The sequence below is a fragment of the Bicyclus anynana genome, chromosome 7, assembly GCF_947172395.1.
Source record: "Bicyclus anynana chromosome 7, ilBicAnyn1.1, whole genome shotgun sequence".
Classification (NCBI taxonomy): Eukaryota; Metazoa; Arthropoda; class Insecta; order Lepidoptera; family Nymphalidae; genus Bicyclus; species Bicyclus anynana.
In genome coordinates this window covers 17347435-17374107 of record NC_069089.1, presented here as the reverse complement: position 1 = coordinate 17374107, position 26673 = coordinate 17347435, and the positions used below count along the sequence as shown (strand labels likewise).

Sequence of the window (26673 nt, the reverse complement as noted above, 5' to 3'; positions counted from 1 at the left end):
GTTCATAAGTAAAAAATAACAATATAATTAGAACGTATTTATTTATTTTCTTTCTTAACAATAAATTGTTGATGTTACACAACTCCTTTTAAAAATTATCCCAAATTATTATTTGTTAATAATAATAATTAACAATAATTATTATTAAAACTGTCTTTACAAGATAATTGTGCGATTCGAATTAGGATATATATACAGTAATAATAATATAATGTATGTATTATAATATAATAATATGTATTATTATATTATATTACATATTTTTAAAATTTTAAATTATATACATATATATTTTTTGATAAACTAATGTTGTAAAGCGTATCATCTCACTGGATATTGAAGTACTTAGCATTTACACTACGATATGCCATATTTCATAAGAACAAGCGATTTTTTTTTATGGACAAGATTATTACTATGGAACATTTTAGTTGAACATTTTATAGTGTACAGAAGACAAAATGTAGGAGCAGAAACTTTGCAATCGGAGCTAGAGCCAGTGATAACCGGACCTTCCTCAAATTCATCCATAAGTTTGTATGTATAATTCTTTCTATAGGCAATTCTATCAACTTTGGACTATAGCTTTGGGAGGTATCAGCTTTCAAGACCCTCAGCAGTCTGAGTTATACTTAGCGTAATGCCATCGCAGGCGTGTAAGTTCTATGGGTAACGGTTTGGTGTGTCATCATTAACAACCCTAGACTAATTACATAAGGACTTGCCTCGCTAGACGTTACTTTTTAACCCCCGATGCAAAAAGAGGGGTATTATAAGTTTGACGTGTCTATCTGTCTGTGTGTAGGTATGTTTGTCTGTCAGTCTGTCTGTGGCACCATACTCCCGAACGGATGAAGCAATTTCAATTTAGTTTTTTTCTGTCAAAGCATATGATCAACGATCTAATGCGATTATAAAATCTGTCTCTATAGTATCGATGTTTCATAGTTGTAATCGTGTTCATCGGATAAAGAGCTCCTTAAAAAACGGTAACAAGTTCTAGCTTAGGAAAATATATTTTATGCCTGATTTAAGTTTATTTTCTAGTCCTTATGTAATTAGTCTGAATTAACAACCCATATTCGGCTCACTGATGAGCACGAGTCTCCTCTCAGTCTAAGAGGGGTTAGGCTAATAGCCTGGTCCAATGCGGCCCAATGCGGATTGGCAGACTTTACACACGTAGAGAATTATCTACGAAAAATCTCACATATGCAAAAGTAGTGCGCAGGTTTGGAGTGTACATTAAAATGTATGGAAGAAGAACACAGTTGACAGCTGACTTTATTATTAGTAGTAAACAATTATTTAGTTGGTACATCCGTGAAAAACAGTTGTGTAAATATTTACACGCCAATCAACTTGTATAAATAAGGCCGTATACATATTATGATTGCAGATTCGCGAACTAATAGACTGGTGCTACAGTCGTCTGCCCTTCTGGTCGGAGCCTAAAGCTTAAATATTATAAATATATATCTCTATTTTATCAACACGTTAACGTTACACGAAAATAAAAAAAAAACAATTATTATTATAAAAAAAATGTCTTACTAACAATCATTTGAATAGCGGTACGCCAAAATATTTTATGAAGTTTATCCAAATATTTTGGCTGTACCCAATTAAGGTCCTCGATTACACACTTCGATATTTTTACATGCTTTATCAAATTAATGCACCTGCATGTTTTCTTTTTTTAATTATATGATGACACATCAACATGACCACGTAACCACAATATACCTCATGTATATTGAATTGTATAGCTTCAATCGTGAAAAAAATATTATTATAAAAACAAAAAACCCGACTGCCTAAGCGTTATGAACTGAAAAGAGAAAAACAAGTATCACAATATAGATATACCAACTCGTAAAGTTCTGACTAAATTCTTTGTGTTGCTGCAGGCTGGGACAAATAAGACTTTCTTACTGGCAAACTCAGACGACCAATTATAGAAGGACCTGTATCGCACTCATTGTCACGAATAAAATCGTCTGTCATTTTCTGAGGAAAACGAGCTTAGATTTGGTTAAGTTTTATACTAAACTAGAAGTTTTTGTCCGTTTTTTACACAATTCAATTACACAAAAAGGTATTTTTACGGAGCTCTTTAACCGACGAACCCGATTACAACTATTTAACATCGATTCTATAGAAACAGTTTTTATACCTAATCGCATTAGATCGTTGATCATATACTTTGACAGAAAAGTAACGTCTAGCGAGGCAGGTCCTATACAATAATTGGTCTGAGCTGGCAAAGATTGAAATACCAATGTTTATCATCGCATGCGGCAACACAAAGAATTTAGTCAGAACTTTACGAGTTGGTATATCTATATTGTGATACTTGTTTTTCTCTTTTCAGTTCATAACGCTTAGGCAGTCGGGTTTTTTGTTTTTATAATAATATTTTTTTTCACGGTATTGAAGCTATACAATTCAATATACCTCAACGTTTTTATATAATTTTTTTTCGATCTTTTTAGTTTCTTCAACACATTCCTTTCATTTTAAATATAAATAAGTATTTAAAATGAAAGGAATGTGTACATACATTCTAGTTAGTACATTTTACTTCAATGGTCCCAATATAATTGCTAAGCTTTTTTGACAATTTGTGTTAAAACAGTAATATGTACATAATATAATATATATATTTTTTTGAAATGTCCTTTTTAAGACCTTTCATATGATACATATTTCATATGATATTGTAACAATAAGATTAAAAAACCTACACACCGCCCACTAATTTTTCATTTACGGGCGCCATTTTGAAAATTTATATAGCCTATGTCACTACCACAGTTCTGACGGACTCAATGACACCTCATTTGTTATTTGTCATTTAAATTATTTATAGTTATTGAATCGAATATGCGAAATCTACTCATGATCTAAAAAATATATAATATTATGTAGGAATTATTTCTGCTACTTTAGAATGTGACGTCATATTGTCATCTAGCTGTATACAACCAGTATTTGAATGTGTTGAGTTGTCAATGAAATTAATTTCTATAAAATTATGAGCATGCATGAAAAATATCGTCGTGTGTAAGTGAAAATAATTCTGTAAAACCTTCGACAAATACACAATAAAACTTATGATATCACACCAAAACCAACTACTTATTGCTTTGCACGTGCTAGTACGTTTCGAATTTGACATTTTCATATTTTTATTCAGCATTGAATTTTTTTTCTAACAATTATTTTAAAAATGCATCACTTAAGTTTAATTATTTTGAACCTTTAAAGCTTTAATTTAGTAGTCTTAAGACTGAATCCAAACGGACGGACAAAAAATACTCGTACGAATATTATGTATTTTATTGTATCCTTAAGCAACAAAAAGTTAATTTATAATATGTACCCCGTAACAATTCCCGTGGGGATATTGGTAAAAAAAAGTAGCATATGTAGTCTTCTAGACAGTTCATTTACATCCGGTAGTTCTGCCGTGACTGAGTAACGATTGTTAATTTCATTCATTCAATAAACTTTTAAAAAAAATAAAATTAGTTTATCCGTCCGTGTGGACCCATCCTTATTGTATGACATAGGGCGCGGTCTCACTAAGTTAGCAAATCGCTTAGTCAGACCGTGCCCTTGATTAACAATAACTGTTTTTTGCGACTACAATTTAATTAATATCTATGCCAATTAAATTATTACCCTGCTTTTGCATGGTCGCAAATGAATCGAACTTATTTAAAAAAGATAATAACATACTTGCAACACCATACAGGGATCGTTGGGTTGACAACTCCGATGTTTATAATAGGATTCTATGTCTATTCTCCAATTTTTCTCCGCTGTATGTCGTCAAAACTAGTGAGTGTCGTAAGTATGTTTGCATCCTAATTATTATGATTATCTTAAGTGTCTTATTTACAAAACAGTAGACTTCTAGTCTCCTAACACACGTCGTTATAGTAATTTTAAAAATACCCAAGCGCCTAATAATTGCAGCCCTAATCTTAATATACAGAGTGAGATTTTGAAAACAGAAATCCATGTAAAGAAAAAAAATTGTATTTGGGAATATTGCCATGACCTTAAAATAATATAATCATTTTTTCTTAACCATTGAACTAATCAAGAAGTCTATGGCTAGGAGTAGCTATGACAATATAATAACGGGCGGGGATCGAACCAATGATTACAGTTTTCAGTCTAACCCTCTAACTGCTGAGCTATTGAGGGTTTAAACAGTTTCAGCATTAACACCAGACTACAAAGGAACCAATTTCTTAATTGTCCAAAGCGATTTAAACTCAAAAATTTCTTGGTATGGCAAAGGCTTTCTTTCAAATATGAGAACTATATTAGACGATCTCATTGAATACTCTCTGGTATCTTCATAATATGTTCAACATTTTCAAAACAATTAAATGGGCAACTTTAATTTGCCTGACCGCGTTCAAAATCTCACCTTGGCGCACTTAGAAATAAATTCACTTTAAATTTCTAATTTAGGCTACTATAGAATATCCTTCATCTTCATCACAAACATCAGTCTCAAAAGAACAATCTAGTTATTGCAATTTTAGGAGAATCATTTCTTTATTATGCTATCATAATCGTAATCTGGTCCATGAGCAGATTTAGCAGTGCGCCTACTTAAAAAGACTTTGCCTTCTTTGATATAATCACCACAAGCTTTGTTAACTTCGAGCGGTGTATCATCATCTATAATGGTCGTCCCATTTGTCTCATGACACACTCCATTTTCTTTCTTCTCACATTTCTCACTCACTCCATTCATTTTATGATTATTTGGAGATGAGTTCGAGAAACCGTTCTGCGCTTTGCCGTTCTGTTTCATCGCCTCCTTTCTAATCTTGTAGTTCTTGGAATAGAAGTTTAGGAACAACAAAAGGAATATGGTGACGTTAATGGATATGAAGTAGGTGAAGCCAGCTGCGTACTGGCATCTCGGTGAGTTATGCGTCCACGCGCAGTATGACAGCATCAATGCGAACTGTATCTGAAAATAAATTCAGAACACTGAATACATAAATTCAATTACACTTCTGTTTGTTTTGTATTGTGTTCTTCTGATGGTAATAATATCTTTGAACAAGCAATATTATATTTAAAATATAAAACAAAACTTTTGAGCAATTAATAAAGATTTAAAAAAAAATAGGGAGGTCTTGGATTCTTGGGAAATTATAAGAAATATGATATGCAACATAAATTAATACCAAAAAAAAGAAGTAAAAAATGGTTAATGTGAATCACATCAAAATTAAAACATAATATTCTATATTCTTACTTCTATTATATCTTGTAAATGCTATAAGGACTTTGTGTATTCCCAGTGAAGTGCATAGAGTTGTCGATCAGGGTAAGCATTAGTATGAAAATAATCAAACTGGGAAAATCTGCAAAAACACTCTAAGGGTATGCAGTACTTTAATGCATGTCATGAAGTATAAGGTACACGCCACTATGTATTCCTAATTCTTCTGATGATGACAGATTCTGTTGAAAATAAGAATAGATTTTCTATGTAAGTGCGAGTAGTATAGAAAGGGATCTGTCCTGTTTAAAACATTGTAGCATACTTAGTTTAGCTAGTTAGTAATTATAAATAATGTTTAGTTTGAAGTTTTAAGGCATTGTTGAATTAGCAATACACAATATTTAACGATTAGCTTAGTCGGTTTCGTCCTAAGATATCGAAAGATACGTGTCCAAATTGAAATGGTCACGTAGCATAATCCTGAGCTGGGGTCATTTTCTGGGTTATGCCACACATCGCAGGGTATTGTCCTGGATGTCATGGTGTACTGGAGATATTGTGATGTGTGGCATAATTTTGAAATAAACGCATTTTTCTTTCTTTCTTTCTTTAAAGAGAAATACAAATAAAACTCCCCAAAAGGAAATGTTTAATACGAGTTTAGCGTTTTAGGTTTTCAGTTAATCTAAAGCTGTGATTGAATTAGAACTCTTTTGGCATCCGACTGATCGGGCCGCCGCGATGTGCGGTACGGCTTCTCGATTTAACCGAGCTAATTATAATTGGATTAACACTAGTAGTGACCGACATTACACTCGAATTGTTCGCGTAATAATTTACTGTTCATTACATAATTACATAATAATCTATGTCTAATCTAATCTAAACTTATAATAAAACTGGTCGAATTCTATACATTTATTCGACGAGAGATCATCCACGCAGACCCTCACGGGTCTCGGGGTTACCGGCTCAGCGATGGCCTCTTACGGTGGTTGCAAACGCCGCCTGCGACTACAGGCACTGGGTGGGACCACTATCGCGGTCCATGGTGCCAGAATGGATGTGTCATATACATTTATTCGCAATTTGAGATTGTTCTTATACCATTTGTAACAACAAACGTTAGCGTGGCATAGAGTACTACTAGCGCCATCTAGAATCTATACTTCAGGTGGCATCACGCTGAAACTACTGAATGAATTCAAATTAAACTTGGCACAGTTTAAAACCATAATACGGAGAAGGTTATAAAATACTTTTTATTGCAAAAATAAAATAAGAAGGGGGCGAAATAGAGGTTGAAAGTTTGTGTGGAAAGTCCTGAATTTTTAGAGTTACAGTTTTAAAAACTTGGTCTAAAACCATAAAAAAAAAACCAAATATAAAAGTGGTGAAATAGGACTTGAAAGTTTATATTGATTTCCACGAGGACGAAGTCGCGGGCGTCCGCTAGTATCCAATAAGATCGTAACATGAATTTTAAAATTTTGAAAAACCGCCGAATGTCATAAAAATTAGTAATTACATCTCGATCAAGTCATTGATATTCTCTTCTAGTGCGCTTTCATTTGAGACCCCACTTATATATATTTGCAGACATTCGGTTATTATTCCCCACTTTCACCCCACACAACTTTTAATAACGGCTCAATCGATTTTCCTCAAACATGTCTAAGAAGACTCACACATAAGTCACCTTTAATACATCGTACATTGAAATCGCTTCATCCGATCGGGAGCTATAAGTGCCACAGACAGACAGACAGACACGTCACGTCGGGTTAAAAATACCCTTCAGATCCAACGACTCGTCGAACTGACATCACAAACGAATTGTTTTTAACACAGACACCCTGAGTTCAATTCCCTGCTCGGTTCAATTTGAGAATAGTTTCTTTATTGGCAAAGACGTACCGCCAAGCTATTTAGTTAAGCGGTATGATGCCGCGTGGCGTATACCTCTTCCAAATTACTTCACTCTATTCATAGACTGTATCGTCATTGAGGTCACAGTCGAGGACTAACTTCTTATTGGTAAAATTGTAAAAAACTGTTGAATTTCAATTATTTGTTTGAATGTAGCACGTGATTATTATAATTTAATCATCGTTATAAATACGGGGCTAAAAACTCTTTGTTGCCATAGCTTTCTTGCGATCGATTGCTTGCGTTAACTGTCTGCAAGCGAAGCTTGACTGAGTCAATATCATATTCAAAGATACGCATAATTAGATAAAAATATATCATCACACTTCACATCACACTAATATTATAAAGGCGAAAGTTTGTGTGTGTGTAAGTGTGTGAGTATGTTTGTTCCTCCTTTACGTTGCGGCTATTGAAGCGATTTGGCTCAAATTTGGAACGGAAATAGGTTTTACTCTGGATTAACCCAAAAGCTACTTTTCATCCTGGAAAAATCCATGGTTCCCGCGGGATTTGTGAAAAACTGAACTCCATGCGGACAAAATCGCGGGTTTCCGATAGTTAAAAATAAAAAGGCAAACAGTTAAATATCACATTCAATAGTCTTTGAATAATAGCTTACCAGTTGCATTTTAGTAACGTATTTCTTCCACCACAAATACTTCTGGAACCTTGGCCCCAGGCCTGACAGCAGGTAGTAGGTGTACATGACCACGTGGACGATGGAGTTGAGCAGGGCGAGTATGGCGCCCTCACCACCTGCGGCGAACTTCAGGTAGCTCCACGAGTATAGCGCCATGATCACATGGTGGTATACGTGGAGGAACGTAAGCTGGAACAGTAAGAGAATATAATTAAATGGTATTTAGTCGTGATGGCCCAGTGAATATGATCTCTGCGGAGGGTGTAGGTTCGAATCCAGTCCGCGGCATGCACCTTCAACTTTTCAGTTGTGTGCATTTTAAGAAAATAAATATCACGCGTCTCAAATGGTGAAGGAAACCTTCACACCTGAGAATTTTCTTATCTCATTTGGCCAGCGTGGTGGACTACTGGTCTAACGCCTCTTATACTGGGAGGAGACTCGTGCTCAACAGTGAGCCGACTATGGGTTGCTAATTATGATGGTGTTTTAGTAGACGCAGAGCTTTTTGTGACAAAGTTCGTCTATCATAATTATTATTATCGCTGTACTTATCTGCAAGAAGTATTGTTTTTGTCTAAAGGGTATGTATGATTGAGGATTAACACTTGTGCTTTATTCAAAATTCATTTATTTCAATTAGGCTCAGTTTACAAGCACTTTTATAAGGTCAGGTTTAAGTCATAATTTAATTTAATCTAATGGTGGTAATAATACTCGATAACTTAAAGTTAAAGTTACGAGGGTTCCAAACGCGCCTTGGTCCGAGAAGATTTAGGTTGCAGCATCTATTTGGATCCCATTGGATGTGTTCTCAAATTAGATTATTACTAAACGTACAGTTCTTCAAAAATTTCGATCTTTTTTTTTCTGATCATGCAATTTATATTCAAAACTGTTTTTTTATAAATAATTGTTTGTGATACGGTGTAAATCTTGGTGTAACAGTAACTATTAATAAAATAATTGTGTATTGTTCTATTAAAGACATTAGACTCAATAGTTATTTATGACGTAAATTTTTAACCCTGACTCCGTACGTGGATGTCCCGTCGACTCACACTGAAATCTCAAGATTAAGATTTCAATTATTTCAAATCATGATAGCCAAGCTCAAGTGGAAAATTGATCTAAGATCATATTATTACGTGCAATGTTACCACATGTCGTTAGTACTTTATGGACGGCTTTATGCAACGTGTATTTTTTTACTTCTTTATAAGTTTGCCTTTACAGTCTCACCTAATGGTAAGTGATAAATTCCAAGATGTAACTTGTTAGGAGTAGGATGAAAATCAACACCCCTTTCGCTTTCTACACGACATCATACTGGAACGCTAAATCACTTGGCAGTACGTCTTTGCCGATAGGGTGGTAACTAGCCACGGCAATTAAGAAAACCTCAAACCGCCCAGCCGGTGATCGAACCCAGGACCTCCGTCTTCTAAATCCACTGCACCACGAAGACCGTCAAAGAGTATGATATGTATGTAAGTGTATTCACCACGTAAGTATGAGTTTAGTAAGAAATCATCACTTGAGAAGATTAGGATCGTTTACCTGTTTGTCTTTCTTCCTGAGTACAAAGAAGACTGTATCGAGCAGCTCCGTGAATTTCGCAAAGAAATACCACCACCCTAAGTCTAGTAACTGAAACAACATGAAACAGACGTATCGAATAACAAAAATATTAATAACTCTAACAAAATAATAACTTCTAGGCAAGCGTGAACTTTGCTGAAGACTTCGTTTGTTTGATTGTTTGATTGAACGCACTAATCTTTTATTTTATCCCCATATTCTTACGGGACCGGGAACCAGGCGGGTGAAACCGCGCGGCGTGAGCTAGTGTAAACATAAAGCTAAGCTAAAAACTTGCTTTGTTTTATCCAATATAAAATAATTGCATTTTTCAAGTTTTACAATGAAAAAGCTGATTTATAAAAAACCTTTATGATCCTTTCATGAAGTAATTAAATCTATACTAATACTGTAAAACTGAAGAGTTTGTTTATTTGTTTGTTTGTTTAATTGAACGCGCTAATCTCAGGAACTACTGGTCCGATTTGAAAAATTCTTTCAGTGTTAGATAGTCCATTTATCGAGGAAAGCTATAGGCTATATATTATTCCCGTATTCATACGGGAACGGGAACCACGCGGGTGAAACCGCACGGCGTCATCTAGTAGTTAACATAAGTAGCTGATAGTACAAAATATTTATAATAAAAATAAAGACTAAAATTAAACAATTATTTAATAATATTACCATTGGATTTTGTGTGTTGGACGGATATCGACACCCTGCATATAGTATTCCATCTCTGAACAGATTCAACTTAAATACCTGGAAAATAAGTTTTCTTTAGCAATAGAATAATTATATTCAGAAATCAATATAATAATTATGTAAAATTGAAGATGCCTCATTACGTAATCAACCCATATTCAGGTCACTGCTGAGTTCGAGTCTCCTCTCAGAATGAAAGAGGTAAGGCCAATAGTCCACCACGCTGGCCCAATGCGGATTGGCAGACTTCACACACGCAGATAATTAAGATAATTCTCTGGTATGCAGGTTCCCTCACGATGTTTTTCTTCACCGATTGAGACACGTGATTTTAATTTCTTAAAATGCACACAACTGAAAAGTTGGAGGTGCATGCCCCGGACCGGATTCGAACCCACACCCTCCGGAATTGGAGGCAGAGGTCATATCCACTGGGCTATCACGGCCTTTATGAAACCTCGTTATAGGAATGAAACTAATCTTCTGATTCACAATTTGTTTTGTTCTTGCTGTATTGTTTTTATCCGAGTTTTAGTTTTTTGCCCAGTACTTAACCATGCTGGGCATGGGTTCATCGCAGGGCTGCATTTTTGCGCCGGTATTGTTGCTGCCCGATACCGGCCTTGCTTATCATGAGGAAGTCCAGACAAGAGGCATATGTCCAGCAATAGACGTTCATCAGCTAATAAAAAAAATCGTAAATAACGATGATGATCTTCATCCGAGTCACTACATGGCTCCACGGAAGACTAGCGCAGCGCTGGTGGATCCACCTAGGCAATCCATCTAGCGTACATAGTCGTGACCATTTCTGTACCACAAACATCATATTTTGGTTTATTTATCATCATCATCATCATCATCATCATTTAAGCCGATGGACGTCCACTACACGACATAGGACTTTTGTAGGTACTTCCAAATATCACGACCCTGAGCCGCCTGCATCCAGCAATCCCTGCGACTCGCTTGATGTCGTCAGTCCACTTGGTGGGGGGTCGATCAACACTGCGCTTTGTAGTGGTTTATTTAATAGCTTTTAATTTCAGTCTCCTTTTTTTTTGTTAAATATTTTTTGTGTCTTCTTTGTACAGTGTGTGTGTCAATAAACATATTTTCTTTCTTTCTTTTTTTTGAATTTATTGTTCATAATCAACAACCACTGCTTTAATCGTACCAGACAAATTTAATAATTATCAGATCTTTAACGGCTCACTACAGAGCCAGGCCTTCCTTCTTAGAAGGGGAAATGGAGCTTAGACACACCACGCTGTCCAAAACATGTTGGCGGGCTTAGAGTGATAATATTAAATTCATTAACAATCGCTATCAAATGCTAATGATAATGGCCGAGACCGACGGCTTAGTGTTCTCCAAAGAAGGGTATCCTCATAGTCTGACGAACCCAGGACCTTGTTATCGGAAACTATATTAGCTCAGCACTGGACCAACAAGGCAGTCACAAGTCTTTACCTTACTACAAATCATGACCGCCAGCACGACCTGCGACGCGTTATAGTAGCTGATGAGCTTGGTGATGCGCAGGGGGGGCCGGTTCTTCATCACCCGCGGCCCGATCCTGATGAAGAGCAGGTACAGCACCACCACCGTGACGATCGGCGTCGGGCTCGACATCATGAACCAGGAGTCCACCAACGCACCTGGAAACAAATCAGGAATTGAGAAAGAAAATTACATTTATGCCATTTAGTGTCGCAAACAGTACGTACATCCTAGTTTTCTTTTTTTTTAATCTTATAAAGTTAGCCCTTGATTACAATTTCAACCGATGGTAAGTTATGATGCAATCTAAGATGGAAGCGGACTAACTTGTTAGGACGAGGATGAAAATCTACTCACTTTCGGTTTCTACACGACATCGTACCGGAACGTTAAATCGCTTGGCGGTACGTCTATGTCGGTAGGGTGGTAGCCAAAGCCTCCCACCAGCCAAAAATACGTACGACACCAAATAAAATGGGTTTGCAGCTCAGCATTAATGCCATGCATTGCAAAAAATACGCAAAAATGTATCTGAGGCTTGCACTTGACTACAATCATAAATAATCACAAACTTACATTTACTCAATTTAGTGTCACAAACAGTACATCCTTTTATTACACAACGCGACTGTATGTGACACCAAACAAAATGGGTTTGCAGCTCACCAATAATGATATGCATTGCAAACAATATGCAAAGTATAGGCTTGCGCTTGACTACAATCATACCTGGTGCTAAGCAATGATGAGGTCTAAAATGAAGCGTGCTTGCCTAGAAGATGCCTATTGCCTAATCACTATGATGCGTCACCAGGTTGGCCGAATGTGATCGCCGCGTTGCAACGACTTGTGGTACGGACGGCTTCAGTGTGCTCGTGGCGTTTGAGCCGTCCACATCTCTTGTTGTGTAATTCTTTATGGGTTACTTGGGATAGGCGGGGAAAGTGACTTGAGTGGAAAAAGGGGGTGTTTCTTAACAGTCAAAGGATCCTTTAACCCTACACACAACGTTCACAAGTGCGTGATTTCACTCAAGGTCATTCTCTGCCATTTTAGAGTATTATTTTGGTTACAGTTTGATTTGTTAATTAAGTTGTCCTGACAAATGTTGAGAATCATTATTACCTTTGTTCAACATTATTTTCTTATTTTTTTATTTCATTATTTTCTCAGTCTGCTAAAACTATTAGTCTTAAAGGTGCTCATACGTATCACGAAACAGACTTAAGATACGAGTGGCTTGATCACGAGTGGCTGGCGTTAACGCCATTAATTTGATCTATTCCAAGATGTATGTGTATTATCAAGACATCACCAAAGTAGGTATCAGAAATATGGTTTATTATTTAGTACGGTATTTACTTACTTTTGCCGATTTTTAATGAGTCCAAATATCGGTCCATTTTTTCTAAATAACTCATTTTTGGTCCACAGTCTGCAAAGAAAAAGAGAATTAGTATAATATTATTTCTTAATTATTAAAATTTATTTAAAGTAAATTCGCGATTTCATTGAACGACTTTTAGTATTTGTCAGGTTTTGATTATTTTACTCTTTTGACATTTTAAATGTAGCTTGTAGAAAAAAGTTTTTATAATTTTAAAGATCGTACATCTTGCTGATCCAGTGATGATCCAGTGATTGGGCTGTATACTTAAGGTCCAAGTTCGAGTCCTGCTTTGCACTATATTTATGGAAAAGAGACCAAACAGCCTAGTACGTTTAAAGGGACACCGATAACGTAAGGGTACAGATCTTTGCGATGTGTTTGTGATTTCAGTGAAGGTGGAACGATATCAAATAGTTCCCAATAATACTCCATTTTTCCTTAATGAGAGTCTCTCTCTTTCTCTCTCTCTCTCTCTGAAAGAAAAAAAGGGAGAAAGGACACCTACGCGCTGCAGTGGTTCATTTAAATATCATGATGTCAATAGTCAACAGTCAATATTCATTTATTTCATGACGATATTGATGTCGATGTCGATAAAGATGATGATGATGATGATGATGATTATAAAAACATAACACAGTAACTAGAACCGACCCGTTAGCTTACTCTGATAACCCCAGCTAACCGTCTGCGACCTGATTTAGGTTCGTAGAACAAGACAGGCCGTTTGTACGGCTTCATCTACACCTACTGTACAGCGTGTTAACTAGATCAAGGGTGTTGTAGCAGCGCTTTACATACCTTACTGTACTTCACGCCAACGCGTCTGGCACGCGGAGGGATATTTATACTAATATACCTACTATAGCTGCCAGAAGACTATGGAGTTAATAAAGTCTTAAAAACAGTTACTGAACTCTTTTTGGAACAAAGTTTATTGAGCGGCTGGCAGAAGTCGACACGTAACGCAAAAGCAAACAAAGTACCAGGATAACATAGAGTATAGGAGGTCTATACACTCACTACAGCATTTTTTTTAAAGGTTTTTTGTACTTACTTTCTCGAAAGTAATATCTACTCGTATGTAAGAGTAAGGCTGAGTTCACAAGGAACGAAACAAGATTAAAGCAGTCGGTTCTGCGCCTGATCTTTCACCGGTCGCGTCGGTCTTCCGTCCCATCGGACTATGAGAGTGAGGAGAAAGAGAGTGCACCTGTGCTCGCACACACATTTGTGCACTTTATTATCTCCTGCATACATAGTTAATGTCATCATGAAATTAGCCACCGTGGCCGAAAAATTAAAAACAATATCTGTCGGGAGCATATTATTATTAGGCAAAGGTGTTATCCTGTACCAGCCAGGTCCTGTACCTGCCAGTAATAAGACAGAAACTATTTTTAAGTCTTCAGTCGGAATAAATATGGCAGCAGATAAACATGGCGGTAGTTCTTTAACAAATGAGTTATTTCACAAAGAGCTTAACTACGTCAAGTCAACGAACTTTTGTAATTTGAAAGCTAGTAAACAAATATACTTAATTTCATTGAGTCACTTAAATTTTATGGCAACATTTAATAAGAATAAAAGTATTGTTATCGTCCACTTTATAGTTCAGTTCACATGAATTGCTACTCATCATGCTATATTACTCAAATTAATACTATTAGGTAAAGTGAAAGAGGTTTAGTTTACCTTTATGGTTTCCTTCAAAGAATTCGCGATAAACATAAATTTTTGAACTGTGGTCTTAGAAAAGTGCCGTCACAGATTTTCTTTTTGTTCTAACTATCGCAGAATTATATTTTTTAGAAGGCACCAGAGGCAATATCAGCCTATTTAAATCGCTAGGGCGAGTTTGTTACAATAGACGCCTACCTTCTTTTGTATAAACTAATATTTGAAGCTATGTTTGGAGTTTCTCTGCGTAATCGAATCAGATATGAGGAGATCCGCAAATGAACCAAAGTCACTGACATAGTTCAGCGAGTCGCGAAGCTGAAGTGGCAATGGGCAGGAAACATAGTTTGAAGAGCCGATGGACATTAGGGTTGCAAGGTGCTGGAATGGCGACCCTGCACCGGAAAGCGCAGTGTTGGTCGACTCCCCCCACTAGGTGGACCGAGAACATTAAGCGGATTGCAGAAAGACGCCCACTCTCATTCTGTGAGGACACTCGAGCTCAGCAATGGGCAGAATATGGGTTAATAATGATGATGATGATGATGTGGAATCCCACCCTTTTACCATGGAGTGATTGAAGCTTATACAAAGTTCGTTAGCATTACTTCTTTTATTTAAGATACAAAGAGTAAATAAAATAATAGACGTTCCATTCTTTGTGAGACAAATGAGAGTTGCCAAATTAGTAACGATGTTTTTGTGTAGAAATACTTTTTGAACAGAACATTAAAAGAAACTTCTTTTGTATAGATTATAAACAAAACATTTGGAATATTAAAAAGCTCTCTTTTTGGTACTGTTCCTAGTTTGTAAAACGAAATAGATACCTACTTTTGTTCTCTCTAAACTAAGACATAAAGAAAATCCTCTATCGTGCAAAGATACACTTGCTTTCATATTCAATAAGGAAGTCTCTACTGTCTGTCTGTCTGCAAAAAAGTTACACGTAGTGTACACATAAAATCATGTTTTAGTTACATTTTTTTTTGATATTCCGCCTTCACGAGGAATGCTATATTATTATAGCATTCCTCGATAAATCTAACACAAAAACGTTTTTTCAATTAGTTCCTAAGATTAGCACGTTCAGATGAACAAACAAGCGCTTTGAAATATAAGCACTTACACTTCAGTTATACATTTAAAGGAGATTAAAGTAATCTAAATGACCAATAAAGAAAGGGTTCCATGGTAAACCTATCCTGATAAGGGGCATTTTGACCTACAAACGCACTAATAGAATAAAGTTTATAGTGGAGTTATAAAGTTACGGGGTCAAAATACCCGCACCACCACTAGAAGTTTTAGTATGGAGTCAAAAATGCCCCGTACCATATATTTTTTTATTTTTTGTTCTTTACAAGTTAGCCCTTGACAATTTCACCTGATGGTAAGTGACAATGCAGTCTAAGATGGAAGCGGGCTAACTTGTTAGGAGGAGGATGAAAATCCTCCTCGTTTCTACACGGCATCGTACCGGAACGCTGATTGGACAGTACTGGTACTAGTGTCGCTGTGAATGTAACAATGCATGCCCCTATGTCTCGTTAGCAATACGTGTGAAAGAGTAAATTTGTATCACCATAATACCATAATACATAAACCTGTCTTGCACCTTGCAAAAGCAAAACCACGGACCGTTAAACAAACTATTATATTCCAATACCGTATTCCACTGTCAATGTCATTCATCATAATTTATAATGCCCCATCACATCTGATTGAGAGGTCATTTCTAGCGCATAACAAAACGCATAAAATTACGCACACCTACTTCACCGTGACTCAGGTGTGTAAACTAAACACCTACAATCGAATTTGCACCTTATATATAAATAAAATAAAGTTCATTTTCAGATAATCCAGTTTATTCTACATTGACTAAGTTGTAATGCTCTTCAAGGATGTGTAGTAATCTAAACTAAGTCTTTATAATAGAGAATAAGGTTGGATTTTGTAGTTCAGTTGTATTATAAAGTTGTAGGTTTGAAGTAACGTTCACACTTAAGTTTTGGGTCACGATTTGCTAAGGTCCGCGTCACACATTATTGTATTTAGATTATTGTTAGGAAATTGTATAGAATATGTATAGAAGGCCTACTAACACATTTATCCGTGTTGTTAATTAATTGATGCAATTTGTCTGACTTTACTGAGGCACTCGGTTAGTTGAATGACCATTGTTAATAGGAAGGTACTTAATGTGTATTTTGTACGAACTGATTCAGATAACAATGCTCTACAATGTACATTTTGTAATCTATGTCACTGACTGCCTGTCAGTTATTTGAAGAATATTTTAAATTAATTGATTATGAAACACGGCTAAAACTCACTTGCTATAAGGTCGGAGTATTCCCGAGTAGTTTCGAACCCATACGGGGTCCTTAGTCATGTTTAAATATGATCCGTCCAAATGGACTGAAAGTTACCTACATAATTTAAATGTAAGTCACTGAAAGTGTGTTATAAATAAAATATCATTTCAATCGGCGTAATAAGATTGATCGATTTTGATTGACACAAAAATAGACCTCTAATGTATTAGAAACTTGATTCATAGCACAAGAGCTGGTGTACGATTTGTTCATACAATGAAATCAAAAAATACTCTTGTTAGAAGCGAAAGTCAAGGAAGAATAACATTAAAAGTTATAAGCTAGAAAAGGATGCATAATACACATAAACATATAGGATGGATATATTAAAGCACATTTTGTGTAAACTACAAGCCAACTCAACATATTATATCATTGTATATTAATTTCTTAGATATGCTGTTACATAGTTTGGTATGCCTTTGCAATTAACGTAATTATTAGCTATGGGCAAAGCTTACCACAAAACCAGTCTTAATCCAATTTCAAAGGTTGCCATAATCAACCTTTCAGGTATAAAAATCATTAGCCACCCCAGAAATATTACAACTCGTGTTCGTATTACCAAAGCAGTGTTATATAGTTAAGCAGTACATAGTTGACCTTTTCTATATGTCTTGTTCTATGAACCGTTTTTTTTTTATTCTCTACAGGTTAGCCCTTGACTACAATCTCACCTGATGGTAAGTGATGATGCAATCTAAGATGGAAGCGGGCTAACTTGTTAGGAGTAAGATAAAATCCACACTCCTTTCGGTTTCTACACGACATCGTACCGAAAAGCTAAATTGCTTGGCGGTACGTCTTTGTCGGTAGGGTGGTAACTAGCCACGGCCGAAGCCTCCCACCAGCCAACCTGGACAATTAAGAAAATCTCAATCGGTCCAGCCGGGGATCGAACCCGTGCCTTTAAACATTGTTCCCTTACTAAGCATAAACTATTTTGTACTCTAACGTGCATGGATCGGTGTCATAAAGTTTTATATTTGAGCCTTGTTTAAAATTATAGACAAGTTATTGAGGTTGGAAATATAGCACTAGCTCTTGGTGTATAAGCATTAGCCTCCATTACGGAAAAGGCACCAAAACTGTAGCGTCAGTAATATTTTATTACTGCCCTTCGTTTTTGCCTTCGGTATACGGAGGCGATATAAACTTTTGTTTGGTACCCCCATTATTTAGTGTTGCTATTAGTAAAATATATGTATTAATATATGAAAATCATACACGGTCTGTGTTTGATAATGTTTTACGATGTCTGATCGCATTAATAACTTTATTTACATTCTTATTTAAATATAAAAAATATTTGTTGTTTGTTATTGTCACTCTAACTCAGAAATTGCTTGTCTGAAAAATTTTAAAGCGTAGGTAGGTGTGTAATCTATACTAATATTATAAAGCTGAAGAGTTTGTTTGATTGAACGCACTAATCTCAGGAACTACTGGTCTGATTTGAGAAATTATTTTAGTGCTAGATAGCCCATGCATTGAGAAAGGCTAGAGGCTATATATAATCCGTATTCCTACGGGAACAGGAACCACGCGAGTGAAACTGCGCGGCGTCAGCTTTTGATTTCGAATAAAATTACCAATTCGACAACTCAAGGCAACTATTACATAATAACGGTTCTACAGTAGCTTTAGGCAAAGCGCATAAAATATTCCTTTTGCTGTAAACACATCCTATTAGATGCGATACGTGATAGGTTCTAAGAAGCAAACAGAAAATCAGGTAGCGTTCGCAAGGTCGAGGTCGTGTAGTGCAAATGGAATACAGTTCGAAGAAGGCGTCCGTACCGCAGTGCGGCAGCTACACCTTTATTTTGAAAACATTCGGATAGTTTTAATGCTGCTACATTTTCTACTCTGAATCACATTTGTCGGCGTCGATTTTAATTCTAGCATTAATTTATTTCGTTTTCTTTTTAGGGTTCCCTATCGAAAAAGGAAATAATGGAACAATTCTAGGATTATATTGTAGTCCGTCTGTCTTTCTGTTCATTCGTATGTTTATCTATCAAGACCTTTTCTGTTCGTTTGAACTCGCTAATCTCAGGAATTACTTCTCCGATTTAAAAAATTCTTTCAGTGTTAGATAGCTCATTTATTGAGGAAGGCTATAAGCTTTATATTATCTCCGTATTCCTACGGGAACGAAAACCACGCGGGTAAAACCGCGCAGCGTCAACTAGTATATAATAAAAGAAATACATGCCATCTATTGTTCACCCTCAGACAAGGTACCCAATAAGCTGGCTCTATTACCCCTATATATTATCCTTTGAGCTAAATACGCGCCAGCTCTTGAGGCACCTGACGCATAGATCAATTTGTCATACATAGAATGAAAAAGTTGCGTCCCATTCTAAAGCACGCCGCACAGACCACGGTACTATTGTCATGGTCCGTCCGGTCTTTTGCGATAGCCTTGTAATTTGTTCAGTTAAGTCAAGTTGACTGACTCCTTGGTCTAGGGGTTAGCTTATTTGACTTTGGATCACGAGATAAAGAAGTTAACTCTGATAATAATATTTATCACAAAGTTAAATCACCGACATAGCTCAACGAGTCGCATAGTGGTAATAAGCGGGGAACATAGTTCGAAGTGCCGATGGACTTGGGGTCACAAGGTGCTGGAATGGCGACCCCGCACTAGAAAACGCAGTGTTGTTCGACCTCCCACCAGGTGAACTGACGACATCAAGCGAGTAGCAAAGATTCACTGGATGCAGGCGGCTCAGATTTGTGATGTTTGCAAGTCCCTACAAAAAATATCAACAAAAAGTTTTTAATATAAAAATATCAAAAAGATATTCGGATAAAATTGCTAACGTTCTCTAACGAGAGAGACGAATATCTTAACAATCCATATATTCACCGTGCGGGTGCCGAGTCCATCACGAGACTGAGAGAGAAACTCCGAGCAAAATTCAGGACTTGTGACCAAACGTAGGGCTAAGGAATTACTTGAAGTCGATTTACACTTCCCTTCTCCGCTCGTGCTGTTCTCCCTTCCTAGCCAAATTTGGTAAGATCCTATTAAAGCAGCAATGGATACCCGTAAACAAATATTCTAAACAGGTATGTTTATTATTTAATAATAATATGAGGTTAGGCTTTAATACAACAACTATTAGAAAACCACCATTAGACAGCTAGATATTTAGCGAGTAACATATATAGGCTATATAATATTACCTCTATATTCCGAACGAGAACTACGCGAGTGAAACCGAGTGGCGTCTGCTAGTTGGCCTATAAAATTATTCATATGCATAGAGAATAATTCGTAAGTTTATTACCTACGAGTTATTCTCTCATTAATTTATTAACGTAATTAAAAAATGTAAAAATTTTAATTAAACATTGACAAAAGTTTATAAAAAAATGGGGTCGAAGTATCCACAGTACGTGGCGTCTCAAGAACTTTTTTTTTTTATCTTGCATAGATTTGCGCTTGACTACAATCATGCCTGATGGTGAGCAATGATGAGGTCTAAGATGAAACGCGCTTGCCTAGAAGATGCCTATTCACTAACGCCTACCGCCGATCTGTGATTCAACAATCAAGCGAAAGCTTCAAAGTGTCGGTAGAAGCTTTTCGCTTTAAGACCATAACTGACTCTCGAAACAAAGGATTAACTCAACTTTCCACATGGCGGAAATCTCGCGAACAACAGTATTTTGCTACTTTTTCCTTTTCAGATGGCGTTTTGAAGGAAAAAGGACCTGTTATCCTTAAAGGATGTTTTTAAGTCTAAAGTTACCTAAATAGATCGTTAATCAGCGATAAGACCTCATTTTGAAACCTAATATTGTCTTTATTAACACGAATATCTTCGCATTCCACGGAGTCACCATACGGATAACGGACCTGGGCTTGTGACCATAAGTGAAGGCCTAATGTAGTCCTCGTGAGCTCGTGTCGTTCTCCCTGCCCAGCCAATATGACCCTACTATGATTAAAGAGCAGTTTATTATGATTGAAGCCCTATATAATAAAGCCCTATAAAAAAAGAGGGGTGTTATAAATTTGAATTGTCTATCTGTGTATAAGGATATCTGTATGTTATTCTGTGACTTTGTTACTTCTGAGCGATTAGACCGATTTTGATGCAGAATTTTGTCTGAAAGATCCTTTGAAAAAATGGTTATTAGGATAAGAATAAACCAATCTAAAAATCGTAATTATAAAATGTTGATAGAAATAATTATTGCCATAGACGCCATTATTCTAGCTAAATAGTTGAATGATGATAATAATTTTTAATTTTATATTGTGTTCTTTTGAGTTTTAAATCATACTAATATTATAAAGGCGAAAGTTTGTGTGTGTATATGTTTGTTGCTATTTTACGCTGCAGTTACTGAAGCGATTTGGCTAAAATTTGGAATGGATTAACACATAGACTACTTTTCATCCCGGACAAAAACATGGTTTTCGCGGGATTTGTGAAAACTGAATTCCACGCGGACGAAGTCGCGAGCGTTCGCTATTAAAATATTAAGTCACGAATAAAGTGAAACGTTACTTATAAACAGAGTGGCGTAGCTTACTCTCTAAGGACTCATTAATCATTGTTGTAGAAGGAACTTTTCATTTTATACAATTAGAACGTGCAATATACTCGTAGTGCATATCCAAATTCTAAGCCTAGTGCACGCCACTTTCTAAGCATACCATTTGTGGGTGCGTGCTACGCGCTACGAGGGCGACTAACTCTACGAAGGTAAGTATATAACTACGAGTCAATTGTTTTCATAAATAGGTTTTCCTATCAAGCTTTTAAATAGATTACTTTAGTTTGATCCAAAGGAGTTGTCCCAAATTGGGCCCACTTTTCAAAACTGAAAACTGTACTAAAAGTCTTGTATATTTTACTGGGTTTTTAGTATATTTCAATTTTAGCCGAAATAATATTCGCCAATAGGGAAAATAAGCTGATTTCATTATTTTCACACCGATCGAACTTTGTAAACGCATACTATTTTAGTGATAATATCCTCTTGATGCGTATTACACTGATTGTCAGTTGTCTTTGCAAACGCGGGCTGTCAATGTCAGAGTCAATCAATGAATGAGATGTCATTGTCAAATGTTTTGTTATCAAACTGACAGTTTTCCTAGAAATTTGACATTATAAGTAGTCAAGTTAGTGTCAAATCCTTATTAACTGATAATGCAAAATGTCAAATAGACACGAATTATTCCACCCATCTCTATCAAGTAATTTAACTGATTAGGCAAATATAGATTTCTTTGAAAATTGGCCTCATGAGTTCTCATTAAATTGTCCTAATTTATGGCCAATTTTCAGCTCTAAACTATTCGTATAGTTTGGGCCCGAATTTATATGGAGACCGTGTTTCACCTTTTATGCGTTGGCAGGGTTCCTTACCGTATAAACAATAGCAACTGCTTATTAAACACCAGCTCGCTCAGTCAGATGTAAGTAAATAAGGAAATACAATATACGCATTGGGCCAGCGTGGTGGACTATTGGCCTAACCCCTCTCATTATGAGAGGAGACTCGAGCTCAGCATTGAGCCGATTATAGGTTGGTGATGATGAATATACCAGAAACGAAAGTCTTCACTTAGAAAGACTATACAAAGATCGAAGCTAAGATCAATAACAACTTAACATAATATGAAATTTTAAGTAAATCTATTTAAAAATTTACCATTTCACTGCATCCGAATATAATCGTATACAATATTATCTTACATCGTTTTTACGTATGACAGTAACGAAGGAAACCTATTGTGATGTAATAAACCAAAAAAAACACAAATCACATTTTAAATGAATTTGTTAATGTATTGTTTATTTTTTAAATATTCAATGCAACTTAATATATTGAAGAATCTTTAGGTACATACATGAAAATGTATGAAGTATGAAACAAACGCATGGTTACATAAACATTTCAGAGAATTTTCTGAAAGAAAATGATATTGTTGACTTGGTGTTCATCAGATACAATTAATGCATGAATTATTATGAAAGGCAGATTGCCTTTCTCAGATTATGTGAGGAAAAAGTCAAAAGAATATAATAAACAAATTCAGCCCTTTCCCTATTTGTTTTCTCGTAAGATGACCAAATATCATAACAGATCTATTTCAGATACAAAGAAAAGTTACTCTTTGATATTAATTAATTTTCTGCTAAATTTCAAAAAAAAGGTTTTATTTATTTTTAAAATATATCAAAATATATTAAGTCAAATTTTTCTTAACTGATAAAATTTCTATTTCATAACTTCATTAATGTTTATTTATTACTATACTACTATTTTATAAATTAGTAAAAAAAATTATCATAATAAAGTATTAATTTATCACTAATAAATTGTCAATCAACTCATTAAAAATTTAAGAAAACAAAAATTGAATTTTTTAATGAATTTAATTCATACTTACATGTTCAATTCCAATAAAGGGATAACACAGGGGTGAGTAACTGGGTATCGACAAAGCGCGGAACACTCACCGGCGTCGGGCGAGTGGTACCCGCACCGCACCGCACTGTCAGAGGGTTTGCTGAGCACTGCGCAACTATCGACCGGGTGCGAAACACGGACACGCGATCCGCGGCTTCGAGACAAATGGGACAAGTCGTACGACTAATAAAATTAATTAGGTGCCGCGGGCCGGTGACTTGTTCAATGCAACTGGGCACGGCTAATTCCCCTGGCCATCCTAAAGTAATACCACAGTCCTCCATGCCAAAAAACCCCAATAGTGATGTCTTTTCGCGTGGTAGTAGATTCTTTCACTGCAACTTGGCACTGCTAATTCTCCTGGCCATCTAGAAGTAATACCATAGTCCTTCATGCCAAAAAATCCAATAGTCTTGTTGCGTGAGGTAAATTCTTTCACTACAACTGGGCACTGCTAATTCTCCTGGATTTTAGCATTCGGAAGAAATATCACAGCCCTTCATGCCAAATAAACCCAATAGTGATGTCTTTTCAGGTGGTGGTAGATTCTTTTAATACAACTTGGCACTGCTAATTCTCCTGGCCATCCTAAAGTAATACCACAGTCCTCCATGCCAAAAAAAACCCAATAGTGATGTCTTGTTGCGTGAGGTAAATTCTTTCAATTCAACTGGGCAGTGCTAATTCTCCTAGATTTTAGCATTCCGAAGAGATATCACAGTCCTTCATGCCAAATAAACCCAATAGTGATGTCTTTTCAGGTGGTGGTAGATTCTTTTAATACAACTTGGCACTGCTAATTCTCCTGGCCATCCTAAAGTAATATCACAGTCCTCCATGCCAAATAAACCCAATAGTGATGTCTTTTCGCGTGGTGGTAGATTATTTCACTGCAACTGGGCGCTGCTAACTCTCCTGGCCATCTAGAAGTAATACCATAGTCCTTCATGCCAAAAAACCCAATAGTCTTGTTGCGTGAGGTAAATTCTTTCACTGCAACTGGGCACTGCTAATTCTCCTGGATTTTAGCATTCGGAAGAAATATCACAGCCCTTCATGGCAAATAAACCCAATAGTGATGTCTTTTCGCATGGAGGGGGCTTGTTTCTCTGCAACTAGGCACTGCTAATTCTCCTGGCCATTCGGAAAAAATTCACAGCCCTTCATGCCAAAAATGCCAACAGGTGTTGTAGTAAATCTTTCATGCCAGTTCGCGTGTTGGAGGCTTAGTTCCTTGCGATCAGGCACTGCCAACTCTCCTAGGGTTTCAGAAGAACTTTTAAGCTTACGTTCTTCATGCCAACGCCACTAATATTTAACAATGATGTTGTTGACGCAAATCTGTCATAATTGTTCGTGGACCGATGGCTTGTTTCACTGCCTTAACCACTAACTCTGGTAGACTTTCAGAACTACTTGCTCTAATATTAGGTGAAAACGATGTTATGCGGTGTACTGACCTGTAATTTTAACTGTACAGTTTTATTCGAAATTTAAATCATGATCCTTAAAAAAACTGTACAGTTACAACTGCTGGTTTGTAGCCTGCATCGGTGGCACAAAACGCCATAGCTGTTTGTACGACACTGGCTTGATTCATTACAATGGGGCACTGCTAACTCTCATGGCATTTCAGAAGAAATACTAAGGCTCTAAAGGCTTTCATACTAATAGATGAACACGATTAGTTGCCGTAAAACTATAACGCCTGTCCGCGGGTCCCGGTGCTGTTTAACTCTTACTGTATTTTTACTACACTGGCATTTCAGTAAATGCCAGGGCCTTTACAGTAAGCTTTTATGTCAATAAACAGCGGCAGCGTTTAGTATAAATGAATATGCCTTCTTATCTTGCCTAGAATGAAACAGTGATTTTTCATTATTTAGCAATATTATCAGCTTTTTTGAATGACTCACTACAGGGCCAGGCCTTCTTATTTACAGGAGAGGTATATGTATATTGTATACCTATTCGAAAACAATCTTGGACCTACCAATGCATACATTTAAGCAATGTGTATTAAAGAAGAAGAAAAAAAGAAGAAGATACTAGGACGAGTTACTACACAATTGATGATTTCCTTTATGTTGGAGAAGCTTGGAGGCCATTGGATCAGCTTCCACCTTCACAGAAGAAGTATATAATTACATGATATTGTAATTGTTTTAACGATTAAAATTATAATAATGTACTGACATTTTTAAAAGAGCAACTGTTGAGCTTTTTTCCGGCTCTTTTTAGCAGATCCTGACGTCCGAACCGGAGGTAGAGTCATTACAAAGGGACACAGAACGAACCTGACCTGACCTGACCTGTGGGTTTAAAAGTACTTGTAAACTAGGTCTATTTATTAATAAATTTAAATATTTAATTCCTGTAAAATGCGCCCGCCCACGACATTTTTTAGGGTAGGGCGTATGAATTGCGTCTATTGCGTTCTATTTTCTTCCAGCAAAAACGGTCGGCAGGCACACTGATAAACTGTTTTTGACCCCTGCTTGAACCACCGAAAGGTCGATGCACTTTATTGCCAAACTATTTGGCTCGGAGTCTAGTGTACCTTCATCTTAAACTGCATCGGCACTTAACGTAACGTTAAAATACTCGGTATTAAAGAATTAATTATTTTATGAATACTCGTTATTAAAGAATTAATTATTTTATGATGATGAATGATGATAAACAATGTTAGGAATGATGATTTTTAAAGAATAACTTTTGAGAATGAGTTGTAAAGAGCAACTATCGGTTCTTATCTACACAATCCGTTTTCCGAACCAGTACTCTTTATAAATAGTCGAACTTTTTTCTTGTTGAGTACATGCACGCCGGGAGGGTTAGGCGAGCGCAGAAGCATCGCCTGATGAGACCCGAAGGCTGAAATATAGACAGAGGGCGGATCGACTCTCTCTCTAAGAGCGTCTCCTAAAAGACTCGGTCTTCGGTTTAGTGGGCCATTCGAGAAGGGATAAACCGGGGCCTGAGTATTCACTCAGGCCCCGGTTTATCCCTCAGTCCGGACGCCTCCAAGTTCGTGAGTTTGAGATTGAGAACCCACGTCCGGGTGACGTTAGATATCGGGGAATTTGGCGTTTTAAAAGTGAAACGGAACGGAAGGAAGTAATATAAAACATAATAACACAGT

The 26673-nt window shown here is 36.4% G+C and overlaps 1 protein-coding gene across 2 annotated transcripts; it reads right to left on the bottom strand.

The window, feature by feature from the left end:
* Positions 1-32: 32 nt before the first annotated feature.
* On the bottom strand, positions 33-23659 carry LOC112045748 (elongation of very long chain fatty acids protein 7). 2 transcript variants are annotated; one of them, XM_024082056.2, is made up of 7 exons: positions 23579-23659; positions 12994-13062; positions 11598-11785; positions 10104-10181; positions 9396-9485; positions 7815-8024; positions 33-5002 (listed from the first exon to the last, which is right to left on the bottom strand). In XM_024082056.2, exons 2-7 carry the CDS (start codon positions 13046-13048, stop codon positions 4571-4573), a joined length of 1053 nt encoding a protein of 350 aa, XP_023937824.2. In that variant the 5' UTR covers positions 13049-13062; positions 23579-23659; the 3' UTR covers positions 33-4570. The 2 variants fall into 2 exon arrangements, with proteins under 2 accessions (XP_023937824.2, XP_023937822.2); XM_024082054.2 differs by having other exon boundaries at positions 23509-23652.
* Between the last annotated feature and the right edge of the window lie 3014 nt (positions 23660-26673).